This window comes from Carcharodon carcharias, chromosome 17, assembly GCF_017639515.1.
Source record: "Carcharodon carcharias isolate sCarCar2 chromosome 17, sCarCar2.pri, whole genome shotgun sequence".
NCBI lineage: Eukaryota > Metazoa > Chordata > Chondrichthyes > Lamniformes > Lamnidae > Carcharodon > Carcharodon carcharias.
In genome coordinates, this window is record NC_054483.1 from 112425763 (window position 1) to 112438532 (window position 12770).

Consider the following 12770-nt stretch of genomic DNA (forward strand, 5'->3'; position numbering starts at 1 on the left):
TTTACAGCTCAATAAACCTGCAGTGATTGTTGCTTTTGGGGGGAATTTATTTTACCATTTTTTCTCCAGGCTACATTTTAGGTCAATTCTCCTTAGTTTTTTTTGACGACTGTTGAGACTCTGAGGTTCTCTTCGCTGGGCTCATGAGCCAGATAAGCTGTCGATAGCAAGGCCAAGATAACAAACAACAGACCGCGCTGTAGGCTGCCTCAGCTACTTTATCTATCTGGCACCTTCACAGCATCGCTTTCAGATCCTTGACATCATTTCAACTTTTAATTAAAAATGAAAGTTATTGAACAACGGGCAAACAAAATAAATACAATATAAATTCGGGTACACACATCTTTGAAGGTAGCGAGACAATGTGGAGAAAGCTGTTAACAGAAACATTCAGGACCCTTAGCTTTATAAATTTGAGATTAAAAACAGAAAGCGCTGGTTAAACTCAGCAGGTTGGGCAACATCGGTGGAGAGAGAGAGAGAGAAACAGTGTCTAACTTTTCCAGTCCAGTATGACTCTTCTTCAATTCCGATGCTGTCAGGCCTGATTGAGCTTACCCAGCGTTTTCCTGCTTTTTATTTCAGATTTCCAGCATCCGCAGTTTTTTGCTTTTATTTATAAATTGAGCACGAAAGTAAAGGAGGTTATGATAAACCTTTTTTTTTAAAAAAAAACACTAGTAAGGCCCCAGCTACAGTAGTGTGTTCAATTCTGGACACCATATTTTAAGGAAAGGCGTCGAGGTCTTTTAGAGGGTGAAGGGGGTTTTGTATTGATGATCAGGAACGCATTGCCTGAGAGGGAGCAGATTCAAAAGTATATTTCAAAAGGGAATTAGATAAATACTTGAAGGGGAAAAATTACAGCTCCGGCAGGAAAAAGGAGGGAAGTAGGACTAATAGGAGTAGGACTAATAGGATAGCTCTCTCAATGTGCTGACACAGACATGAGGGGTTGGGTGTCTCTTTGTGCAGCGTGTATTTACTGGTGATTACCATTAGATGGCATTAAAGCAACAGTGAAAAGCAACATCATGAGCAACAGGTACAACATATATTTATATAGCGTCTGCAGCATAGTAAAATATCTCAGGAGAATTACCAATCAAAATTTGACAGTCAGCAGGTATCAGAACAGGAAAGAGGTATGTTTTAAGCAGCATCTCAAGAGAGGGAAGACGTAGAGAGAGGCAGGGGTATTCCCAAGACTTGGGGCTCAGACCGCTGAAGGCACAGCCACCAATAATAGGGCGAAATAGAAGTCAAGGGATATGCAAGAGGACAGAATTGCAAGTGTGTGGAGATAGGGAGGGGGTGGGATCATGGAGGGATCCAAACACAAGGATGAGAACTTCAAGTGAGACATTGGTGGACCTGGAGCCAATGTAGATAGTGCAATGATCATATCCCAGAGTTTGACTTGACTGTTACAGGGCAATTTTGAACAGCTTTATTCTCCTGGCACTATCACTTATCTAATCTAAGGCAACGAGTAAGGATAAGTTGGGTGAAGTGCATTAAGAGCAATTACACATAATACACGCGTGTCATTCAAAGGCTTCCAGAATCCAGGTCTCCAGTCACACTTCTTTTTACAATGAGAGTTGCAGTGCGCGCACACTCTCTAAAGGAGCATTTCAATCTACACTAGTAGATAACCCATCGCTTTGTTCATGAGTAGCTTTGGCTTGTGTTGAGCACTGTACCTGAAAGGCCACTGCCTTAAGTGAATAGATCCCAGTAACTTTATTTGCTCCGGAATACTGAACGGTTGTAACAGTTTATAAATGTCAGGTGCCTTAAAAAAACTGATCATTTTACATTTAACAAAATATCACAAGTGCATATTAAACAATTAAAAAGAAAAACTTAGTTGGAAGACAGACATTGTGGTTTCGCATCCAGGTAAAAAGGAAAAAACATCGTCGAACTTGCACAAAACTTTGGTCAGGGCACCGCTGGGAATATTGTAGACGGTTTTGGGAAGTTCATTACCAGGACGAGAACGAAAGCAATGGAAAGAATCCAGGCCAGATACATTGGGGGTGTTAACCAGGGGTGAGGGGTTATAATTATGAATGGCTTGGGTAATCAGGGGTTTCTTCACTAGAACAATGAAGGATGAGTAGAGGGAGGTACTCCAGATTATGAAAGTCAGTGAGATGAATAAGTGATAGATTTCTACTGGCAGATGACAAGATGGTGCTAAGACACTAAATTAAGGTAACCAATAAAAGGTGGTTTTATAAATGATAGCTTTATGCAGAGGGTGATTGGAATGTGGAGACACACCTTTGTTAAAGTCCATAAATTATTTTATCAAGATATTATGCAGCTATTTGAAAAAGGGTGCGATAATATAAAGAGCATAAATAGACTAGGTACTCAGACAGAGAAAAATCATCTGTTTCTGTACCTTCCATGATTTAATGTGATTCTATAAAACAGACTGTTGGCATAAGGGAAATGTCCATTCACAAGAGATAAAAGAAAACCAAAGCTTGAAATTTGTAAAAAAAAAGCACAAGATAAAAGTACCAGACACACTAGATCAGCCTCACTCAAGGAGATAAGGCAATGGGCCTTGGAAGTGACTCCACAGAAGTCCTTTGATGAGGGGTGAAACCTTTCAAATCAAAACAAATTTTCCAATGCTTTCCTGGCTGGATTCCCGTTCTCATTAAATTTCAGCTCACCCCAAAACTCTGCAGATCATATCCCATCCCACGCCAAGTCCCATTGACAAGTCACGCTCGCTGATCGACGTTGGCTGCAGGTATTCCAACACAAATATAAAATTCTCACGCTTGTGTTTTAATCCCCCCTTGCCCACTTCTGCAAACTTCAGCACCAAGCGCTCCCCGCTAGCCCTCCACCCACTTCTGACTCCCAACCACGTCTTCCCTCCAGTCTTTGACCCACAAGGTGATGGTAGCGTCTTCAGAGGCCCTACCCAGCTCCCCAGCCTTCTCCAATTTAACGCTACCGCCCCCTCCCCCACACCCCCCCCCCCCCCCCACCCTTTAGAAGCCGCCACATTGCAACCAGCAAACTCTGCTTAATCTCTCCTGCACTGGAACGCAATCCATCTTCCACTAGTCTTTGCGAAGCCCTTGGAAGGTTTTTCTATGAAAGGTGCCCCATGAAACGAAGCTGCTGTTGCCTTGCAGGGCAGCAGACATGATTTTATGTCACTGAGCTTAAAAGGCCCAGCAATATAGCCCACTCTGAGTGGTGAACGGGGGGGGGCGGGGTCTGTTAATACCGTAGACCAGGAAACTATCTCCTCATTCTTATGGAATTTCCCTGGAGGAGAGAGAGCTGAGGGGTGACCCCATAGAGGCTTGCCCAGTTATGAAAGACTTTTTTTGACAGGACAGACATGGAGATGATGTTTCCCCTCTTGCGGCAGAGACCAAAACTGGGGACCATATAAATATAAAGGCAGTCAGGAATAAGTCCAATTGGGAATTTGGGAAAAACCTTCCTTGGCGAGCAGTTAGGACATGGAACTCACTACCACAAGAAGCTGCTGAGGGGAGCGGTATAAAGGCATTTGAGGGAAAGCTATATAAACACTGGCTGACCAAGTTTAACCAACTCCACAGAAACAGTCAATTGCTGCTCATTTTCCAGGGACTGTGGTGATCTGTGATGCAATTATTGCCCAGATGTTGTACGATGAGGTGATGCTGCTCCTGGACCAATATCCTCAACGGCGCTTTGGTGCCGAGCAAGGTAATTGACTGGTGACTTGCTGTGATGTGACAGTAGGTGGAACCATAGAATGGTTACAGCACGGGAGCTCATTCGGCCCATCAAGTTGTGACTGGCTCTCTACAAGAGTAACTCAGCTAGTCCAACCGCCCCCCCCCCCCCCCCCGACCCCCCCAACATCCCATGGCAAATCATGTGAATTTCTATATAAAAAAAAAGCTAAACACTGTGGATGCTGGAAATCTGAAATTAAAACAGGAAATGCTGGAAAAGCTCAGCATGTCTGGCAGCATCTGTGGAGAGGGAAAACTAGAGTTAACGCTTCGAGTCCATAAGGCTCGTCAGAGCAGACGTGTGAACTTCTATGTTAATGGCTACACGTCGTTGAACTTCCTGCTGACAATTCTGCATTTGAAGAGTTCCCCCCGGGCAGGATAGAAAGGCCAGTCCTAGAGGGGGCTGGGGGTGATAACAATCCACTGGTCCTAGCAATAATGTGGCAAGACTCAAAAGAAAAATAATGACCAAGAGATCAGAAGACACTATTGATTTTTTAATAAACCATTAAAATACCTATTGGAAAATTACATCATGATGTTAAAACCAAGTTAAAGCCAGCAGTTGGTAGGAGAACTCCAAGGAGTGCACCTTCACGTGAAAACCGTGATTACTTAAGACCAGACCAGCCGAGTATGCATCTGTATGAAGCTCCCTGCAGTTCATAAGAATTTCCTTTTGCATTCAGTAGTTTCTACCTGTATACTTCAAAATTTTGGTTTTTTTTTTAAATAAGTGTTTTTGAATTGAAACAGCAAATCTAATTTTGAATCCATACTTTCCCCAGTTAGTGTGTCATGATGAGAGATTGTGTCCTTCCCAGCCCCATTTGAAAAAGAAAACACTAAATTAATCTTGCCTATGGAACTGGAAATCCCAGAGTCACTCACCCAGACAGACAGTCTCCACTATTCAGCCAGCGGGGAGCTAAACACTACACAGTGCACTTTCCCCCCCCCGCCCCCCCGCCCTAAACCCCCATCAAAAACTGGGTTCACTTCAGCAGCCCTGCTGCCAGTTACTATACCCGTCTCAACCTGCACCTCATTGGCTCTCACACTCACAGGGCTGCCTAATGATCCAACCTAGCTTGAGTAAACTCCATGTATTACAAGTTCCTTTGGCTCCATTTTATATCCTTGTTCAGTTAGAATTGATCTGCGACATCGCCAAAACTATAGAAAACTGGCATTCAATGACCATGGCCTGAAGCTGTTGAGATCCGGCAAGGGTCATTTGGTTCACTCGTCAATAAGTCTGGCTGGTAGTGCTAGTACCTGGCATTCGAGGAGACAGTTATTCCCAGATTTGTTGAGGCAGTGCACCAAATGAATGACTTGCGATATCAGCGTAAATCTACAGCTCACTGTGACCTAATACCAGATTCAAAGTTACAGAAGTATTTGGGTGGTGAGGAGAAGGGAAGGGAGAGGGGAAAAGGTGGATTTTATGTTACACCATAATATGGATAGATAGCCAGGAACGGATGAGAGGTGTGCACAGGCCCCGATAACAGGTTTGGCATTTGTGCGCTCGCAGCCAAACAAACTTAACAGCGTGCACACGCACGCGCACACACACACACACACAGACACACATGCACAGGGAATCCGTAATTCACCTGACATCATTCTATTTACACTTCAGTGTGGTATACTCTTTGAGGTGCCGTCACTGTCTGCCCGTTGGGGTGGGCCCTAAAGATCCCACATCGCCGTTCGAAAAGCAGTGTTCTCCCCAGTTTACAGGCCAACATTTATCCCTCACCGACTCCTAAAACACATCATTTATTTTATTGCCATTTGTTGAAAAATTTGGTTGCCTTGTTTCCTACACTTACAACAGTGACTGCACTTCAAAAGTACATCATCGGCTGTAAAGCGCTTTGGGATGTCCTGAGGTCATGAAAGGCGCTATATATAAATCTTTTTTTTTTAAAATATAAGTGCATGCGCGCACACCCACATACATACACACACACACACACACACACACAAACACACACAAACACACACAAACACACACAAACACACACAAACACACACAAACACACACAAACACACAGTGGTCATAATCTCTGCACTGTGTAGAAGACACAAATGCTTCAGGGTTTGTAATCTTGTCTCACACAGTGCACGGAGAAGAAATCTACTTCTTGTGCTATTAAATGAACTGGAGGCATAGCACTGATGGAGGAGAAGCACTGGTGAGAGGGAGGGAGGGATATAGCGACTGTTCTCACTTGGACAGCAGGTCTGAGTCTATCAGAGATGTAAAGCACACCAAATCAAACACCACCCAGACATCAGTCAAAGCCAACTTTGTTTCACTTAGGAAACTTATTTTTTTCTTTTTTTTTAAAAAAATCAATCATTCTCAACAACAGCACCTATGCCAGTCCAGGCACTACCCCATGTTAAATTTACAGTTACAGACACAATACAAAGAAAAATTGCAGATCCAACCCAGTTATGGCTTTTTTTCTTCTGTTCTGCACTGTGTCAACTTCTGTAGGTGGTCTGACCATCTTTTGACTTTCCAAGCTGCCTGAACCTCCATACGCAATGCGAATGTAAAAATTCAAAGCTTTAGTAACCGAAGTAATGAAACTTGTGCTTCTGTAGAGAGAGAGAGAGAGAGAGAGAGAGAGAGAGATACACATTGCGGAAAGATGCCCTTTATGCGGTTTAAAGCTGGTATTCACAGTCCCAGAAGAGAGAACCCATCACCCCTTTCTAGTCAAAAGCACGTTGTGTGCCAGTACTAAAGCCGCCCAGTTTTCATTCTGTTTGCGATTGTAACCAAGGTGTATAAAGCTGTCTCTCTTCCAAGGACACAGGTAAAGAAAAGTAAAGTGGTCTTTTCAAATGACACAAGATGAATGTAGGGTCATGATCCCATGCAAATATGCTTCGATTAAAAATTTAAATGTTGGATACAAAATTCCAGTTGACGCCATAATTGCTTCTATACCACAATATGACGGGTCAACACGAACCATCACAGAACGATATTCTTGTAGCTAGCCTGACCAATTTCTCTTGGTTCAATGTTGCCAGCTCGGTCTCTGTTCCAATGCCTGCCACCACCAATCTGGCATTTTACCGGTTTTTTTTTTTTCTCTTCTCTCTCTCTTCCGAGTACGCGTGAGACCAGAACGATTCTGAAGCTCAGAGAAAAGAGAGAGTATGAGGAGTCATTGAGCACAAAACGTCAAAAAGAGTGCAGCCGACGGAGGGTGAGGGGCTTCAGTTAGGTTTGAGGGTCGTGATGCTGATGAGCTTGCAGCAACTCGTTCTCGTTGATGGTATCCAGCAAAAGACACACCGGTTCCTCCATGACATCTGGGCCATGTTGCTCCTTGTGGTCTTGCTGCTCGTGTGCTTCAGTGAGGCCTTCCTCTCTCGTGTCTGCGCGAGGGCAGGATTCACACATGTGACAGCTGTCACAGAATTCCATTGCTCCCCCCAAACCATCAATTAGGCCATCCAACTCCTTCGGATCATTGTCTCTGTTGCAAACGCAGACCTCGATACCAGAGTCTCCAGTGAACCTTCGGTGCCTCCCCGGGGTCTTATCTACATCCTTGATTTCCAAGCAGGACTGGTGGTGCCAGCTCTCGATCTTGGAGGAAGAGCCTGGATAATAATCAGTCAGTTGCTCCTTCTCGGGGCAGCTCAGCTCCTCTTCCAGGTCCAAGCAACACGCTCGCACCGGCTCTAGTTCGGTGCCGGCAACCAAGTCCTCAGTCTGATTGGCTGTCGGCGTCTTGCTCAAGCTGTGCTCCGAGTAGGCGAGGGGAGAAGCAAGGTCCAACGCGCTCCCTTGCCGGGGCACCACCTCACACACCGTCGGCACAGAGTTACTAGGGGCGGTCGGAGACCTGGCTGGCTCGGGGTTGGAGGAGCTATTGCAAGCTGTGACGCACTGCTGATGAAAGGCACTGTAGGGAGGCGGTGGGGTCACAGGTCTGTTCACCACTTCTTCATAAGGAGGGAGCAAATAACTTGGCAAAAATCCTGTTTTTTTTTTCCCCCGGAAGGGATGGAGGGGAGGAGGAGGGGAGAAAGAAAGACATATTTATATTTATAGTGCAAATAGCTTTCATCGCAATAGTAGACTTATCAAAGGGTGCAGGACACCCAAGAACAGCAGCTTTTCAAAGGTGTTGGTATTTTCACCTGAGAAAGTGCAAGACCCAAATAACAATTCAATGATAGTGCTTTAACCCTTGGCAGCAGCTTGCTTTTATACAGCGCCTTTAATGTTGTAAAACACCCGTAGGTGCTTGACAGGAGCTAATATCAGGAAAAAAGTGACACCGAGGCACACAAAGAGATATTAGGGCAAATAGCCAAGATCTAGGTTTTAAAAAGGGGAGAGGAATTTAGGGCACAAGGAGCTCAGGGAAGGAATTCCAGAGCTTAGACAGTTAAAGGGATGGCCGCCAATGTGGAACAATTAAAATCGGGGATGCATAAGAGGCCAGAATTAGGTGAGTGCCGGTAGCTCAAAGGGCTGTGGACTTGAGGAGGTTACAGAGATGGGGGGGGTTGAAAACAAGAGTGAGAAGTCAACAGAATAATGGTTTTTCCACCTTTGGGTTCACAAGCTAAGATTTTATTTACAGCTGCTGAATTCGAGTCAATCTGTGTGAGAACGGGACACTTGGAAAGCAAAATATTAAACAAGGGCAAAAAAAAAGAAGTAAATTGGGTGGGATGATAGTTCACCTGTGGAGCTTGCACGGGCAGAGACTCAATGAATATGATATCTGCCCACGCTGAAATTTCTACAATCCTCGACAACTGAGATTGTGTGCAAAAAAAAAAACACAGGCAACTGCAAGCTTTAAAAAAATTGTAAAGATATGAGGGACAGTAAATTTCGATAGATTGACATATAGGGATTGATGTAGAGATTGTAAAGGACAGCTGGGTTGAAGGTTACATTGAAACATATTGACACGGCAACAGAATGATTCGTCACACTGTTGGAGGCTGAATTCTTTAAAAGAGAAGTGTTGATTTTCTATGCCTCCCGCTTGAAGTCCCCTCCCCGCTTGTGTTCTTCAACTGAGGGAGCAAGTGGATTTAACTGCTGCCAGCCCATGACCAGAGCAGCTCTGTGACCTGCCACCAGAGGGCAGCGAAGAGCACTTTCCGCCCTCCTCACCACCTAACTGAGGCTATGATAAAAACATTCTGTAAGTGTCCAGAGCCTCGTTCTATTTAATAAAAGAACACTATTGAATCACAGTTTGCTTGTGGTCAGTCTGTGCCCTCTGCTGAACAGTGTGTGTGCGCATCACCTTCCCAGTTGCTCTCAGGTAAAGGGAGTCTGGGTTATCTATTTAATAAAGCAGTTTTTTTCCCTATACCAGACCTTCCATCAGCAAATGGCCACCACGCTATAAGAAGCTCAGATGTACAACTTATTTCATTCTTTCATGGGATTTTGGGTGTCGCTGACTAGGCCAGCATTTACTGCCCATCCCTAGTTGCTGTCGAGAAGGTGGTGGTGGGCTACCTTCTTGAACCGCTGCAGTCCATAGACCCGTTTCTCATTATTTCATGAAACAGCATTTGCCAGAGTAACCACTAAACAATACATCGATCGCGAAGGTATTAGACTGTGTTCCAGTTAATTGTTTATTCCAACTAAATAGATTAGGGAGCTCCAGGGGGGTCTCAGTTTTAAAAGCCAGCTCTGGGTTTGCGGTCAGGAATGAATAGTAAAAGAGCTGCCACCTTGTGCGGTGGATGCCAATTCACCAAATTCAAATTCCTTTCAGTGAGAGTGGGACCTATTTCTGGTTGGGGTGGAGATTTGTTTGAATCAAAGGTAGACACCACAGGGAATTCATAGCCAGGGTGATCGAGACTAATTTCAATGGGCTAGGTGGGTCGGAGACGAATTGACCAAATCCCTTCCCTAATCCCTTCCTTGCCCCCGCTCCCGAAATTGGCCTGGCTTTTTACTCCTTTCCCAGGAGGCCACATGGTTTGGGGATGGATGGAGAGTGTCCGCAGAAGATGGGGCAGGATGGATGGATGGGTGTAAAAACAAAAAAACTGCGGATGCTGGAAATCCAAAACAAAAACAAAAACAGAATTACCTGGAAAAACTCAGCAGCTCTGGCAGCATCGGCGGAGAAGAAAAGAGTTGACGTTTCGAGTCCTCATGACCCTTCGACAGAACTTGAGTTCGAGTCCAAGAAAGAGTTGAAATATAAGCTGGTTTAAGGTGTGTGTGTGTGGGGGGCGGAGAGAGAGAGAGAGAGAAGTGGAGGGGGTTGGTGTGGTTGTAGGGACAAACAAGCAGTGATAGAAGCAGATCATCAAAAGATGTCACAAACAACAGGACAAAAGAACACATAGGTGTTAAAGTTAAAGTTGGTGATATTATCTAAACGAATGTGCTAATTAAGAATGGATGGTAGGGCACTCAAGGTATAGCTCTAGTGGGGGTGGGGAAAGCATAAAAGATGTAAAAAAATATATAAAATAAATAATTTTTTTTTCTCTTTTTATAATGGAAATAGGTGGGAAAAGGAAAATCTATATAATTTATTGGAAAAAAAAAGGAAGGGGGAAACAGAAAGGGGGTGGGGATGGGGGAGGGAGCTCACGACCTAAAGTTGTTGAATTCAATATTAACCTCATCTTCCGACTAGGCACTTTACAGCCATCCGGACTGAATATTGAATTCAACAACTTTAGGTCGTGAGCTCCCTCCCCCATCCCCACCCCCTTTCTGTTTCCCCCTTCCTTTTCTTTTTTTTCCAATAAATTATATAGATTTTCCTTTTCCCACCTATTTCCATTATAAAAAGAGGAAAAAAAAAAATATTTATTTATTTTATATTTTTTTTTTACATCTTTTATGCTCTCCCCACCCCCACTAGAGCTATACCTTGAGTGCCCTACCATCCATTCTTAATTAGCACATTCGTTTAGATAATATCACCAAGTTTAACTTTAACACCTATGTGTTCTTTTGTATTATTGTTGTTGACATCTTTTGATGATCTGCTTCTATCACTGCTTGTTTGTCCCTACAACCACACCCCCACTCCACCTCTCTCTCTCTCTCTCCGCCCCCCACACACACACCTTAAACCAGCTTATATTTCAACTCTTTCTTGGACTCGAACTCAAGTTCTGTCGAAGGGTCATGAGGACTCGAAACATCAACTCTTTTCTTCTCCGCCGATGCTGCCAGAGCTGCTGAGTTTTTCCAGGTAATTCTGTTTTTGTTTTTGTTTTGGATGGATGGGTGGGTGGGTGGGTGGATAGATCAAAGGGACTTTAACCTGTCTGTTGTTGGCATCAGGCAGCTAAAGTAGATTGATGATGACACAGCATACTTGTGTTACTTGCCACAATCCCAGTCAGGTAAACAGTGACAGATAGGCTAAAGGCCCCAGACAAATGGAATTTAATATCTAGCTTAGGTAAATATTAGGAAGCTAAAGAATGAGAAAGTTTCACTTTAGTTTGTGGCTTCACTAGTGATCTTCATTCAAGCACATTTTGACCACAGGCTCTTTTTCAGGTCACATAAAGGGGGATTCGTACCATCAGCAGCTGGTTAACATTTTCAAAACAGCTGCAAAAATTGAGGAAGAATTTTTTCTCTCTTCAATCCAGCCCTGATATAAAAGGGGAAAGGGAAAAAAGCACAAAGGGACAGACACAAAGAGACAGAGGAAGGAAGTAGAAAATGCATTCATATAGGGAGACAGGCACAAACAGAGAGAGAGAGGCACTCACCCAAAGATGGACATGCACAAACACACACAGACAGATATAAGCACGTACAACAGACACAGAGATTTGCAGAGAGAGAAAAACATGTGGTAATACTGGCTTGATGGGTTCGAGACCAACAGGAAGCGCAACTTATGAGAAACTCTCAGGAAGAGTCAGAACTGAACTGTCACACTGTTCGGGTCAATAACCTTTAGTTCTGTTGATAATAGCACAGCTGCTGTTTAAACAAAATTATGCATGAAATAAAATAACTAATCCAAATTCTAATAGTTTGATCTCCCCTCTTCAAAATGTGAATTTTCTGTTCAAGGGTGAGGCAGAAGTGATAGAACAGAACACTTTCCACTTAAGTGTCAGTGTCAAACAGCTTCAGGTAATGTATAGACAGCATGGTAGATGCAAAATAAAGGTTCCTCAACTCTGTTCCAAACTCGACCTCAGTCTTGAACCTGTGAACCAATTTCCTGGCGTATCATGTGCAGTTTTGGTCTCCTTACCCAAGAAAGGATGCACTTGCCATAGAGGGAGTGCAACAAAGGTTCACCAGACAGATTCCTGGGATAGAGGGATTGTCCTATGAGGAAAGATTATTCTCTGGTGTTTAGCAGAATGAGGGGTGATCTCATTCAAGCATACAAAATTCTTACAGGGCTCAACAGGGTAGATGCATGAAGGATGTTTCCCCCGGCTTGGGGTCTAGGACACAGTCTCAGAATAAAGGGCAGGCCATTTAGGACTGAGATGAGGAGGAATTTCTTCACTCAGAGGGTGGTGAATTCTGGAATCCTCTACCCCAGAGGGCCGTGGGGGCTCAATTATTGAGTATGTTCAGGACTAAGAGTGGTAGGCTTCTACATATTAAAAACATCAAGGGATACAGGGATAGTGCAAGAAGATCATGTTGAAGTAGAGGTCAGCCATGACCTCATAGAATGGCGGAATGGACTCGAAGGGCTGAATGGCCTACTTGTGCTCCTATCTCTTATGTCCCTGCCACCCTGTGACCAAGTGAGATGGGCAAACTAACGAGTACCAGTTTTACACCCTGGGCCCAGACCCACCAGGAACCTAGATCCAAACTGCACAATTTCTCATTTCACTGCTTAACCAGCAGAGACTTCAATCTCATTAAAAGCCTGGACCGGATGCAGACCCAGGTCCCAGGGAGTGAAAGACCGATTTCTAACCCACCACACCAGGTCAAACCCAGGTCTCGTG

The 12770-nt window shown here is 44.2% G+C and overlaps 1 protein-coding gene across 1 annotated transcript in view; it reads right to left on the reverse strand.

The window, feature by feature from the left end:
• Positions 1–6082: 6082 nt before the first annotated feature.
• wbp1la (WW domain binding protein 1-like a) overlaps positions 6083–12770 on the reverse strand; it is an 85731-nt gene continuing 79043 nt past the window's right edge. The window contains exon 4 of the mRNA XM_041209230.1: positions 6083–7796. Within this exon, the coding sequence (XP_041065164.1) occupies positions 7030–7796 (767 nt within the window). The 3' untranslated portion in view covers positions 6083–7029. The remainder of the gene's footprint in view (positions 7797–12770) is intronic.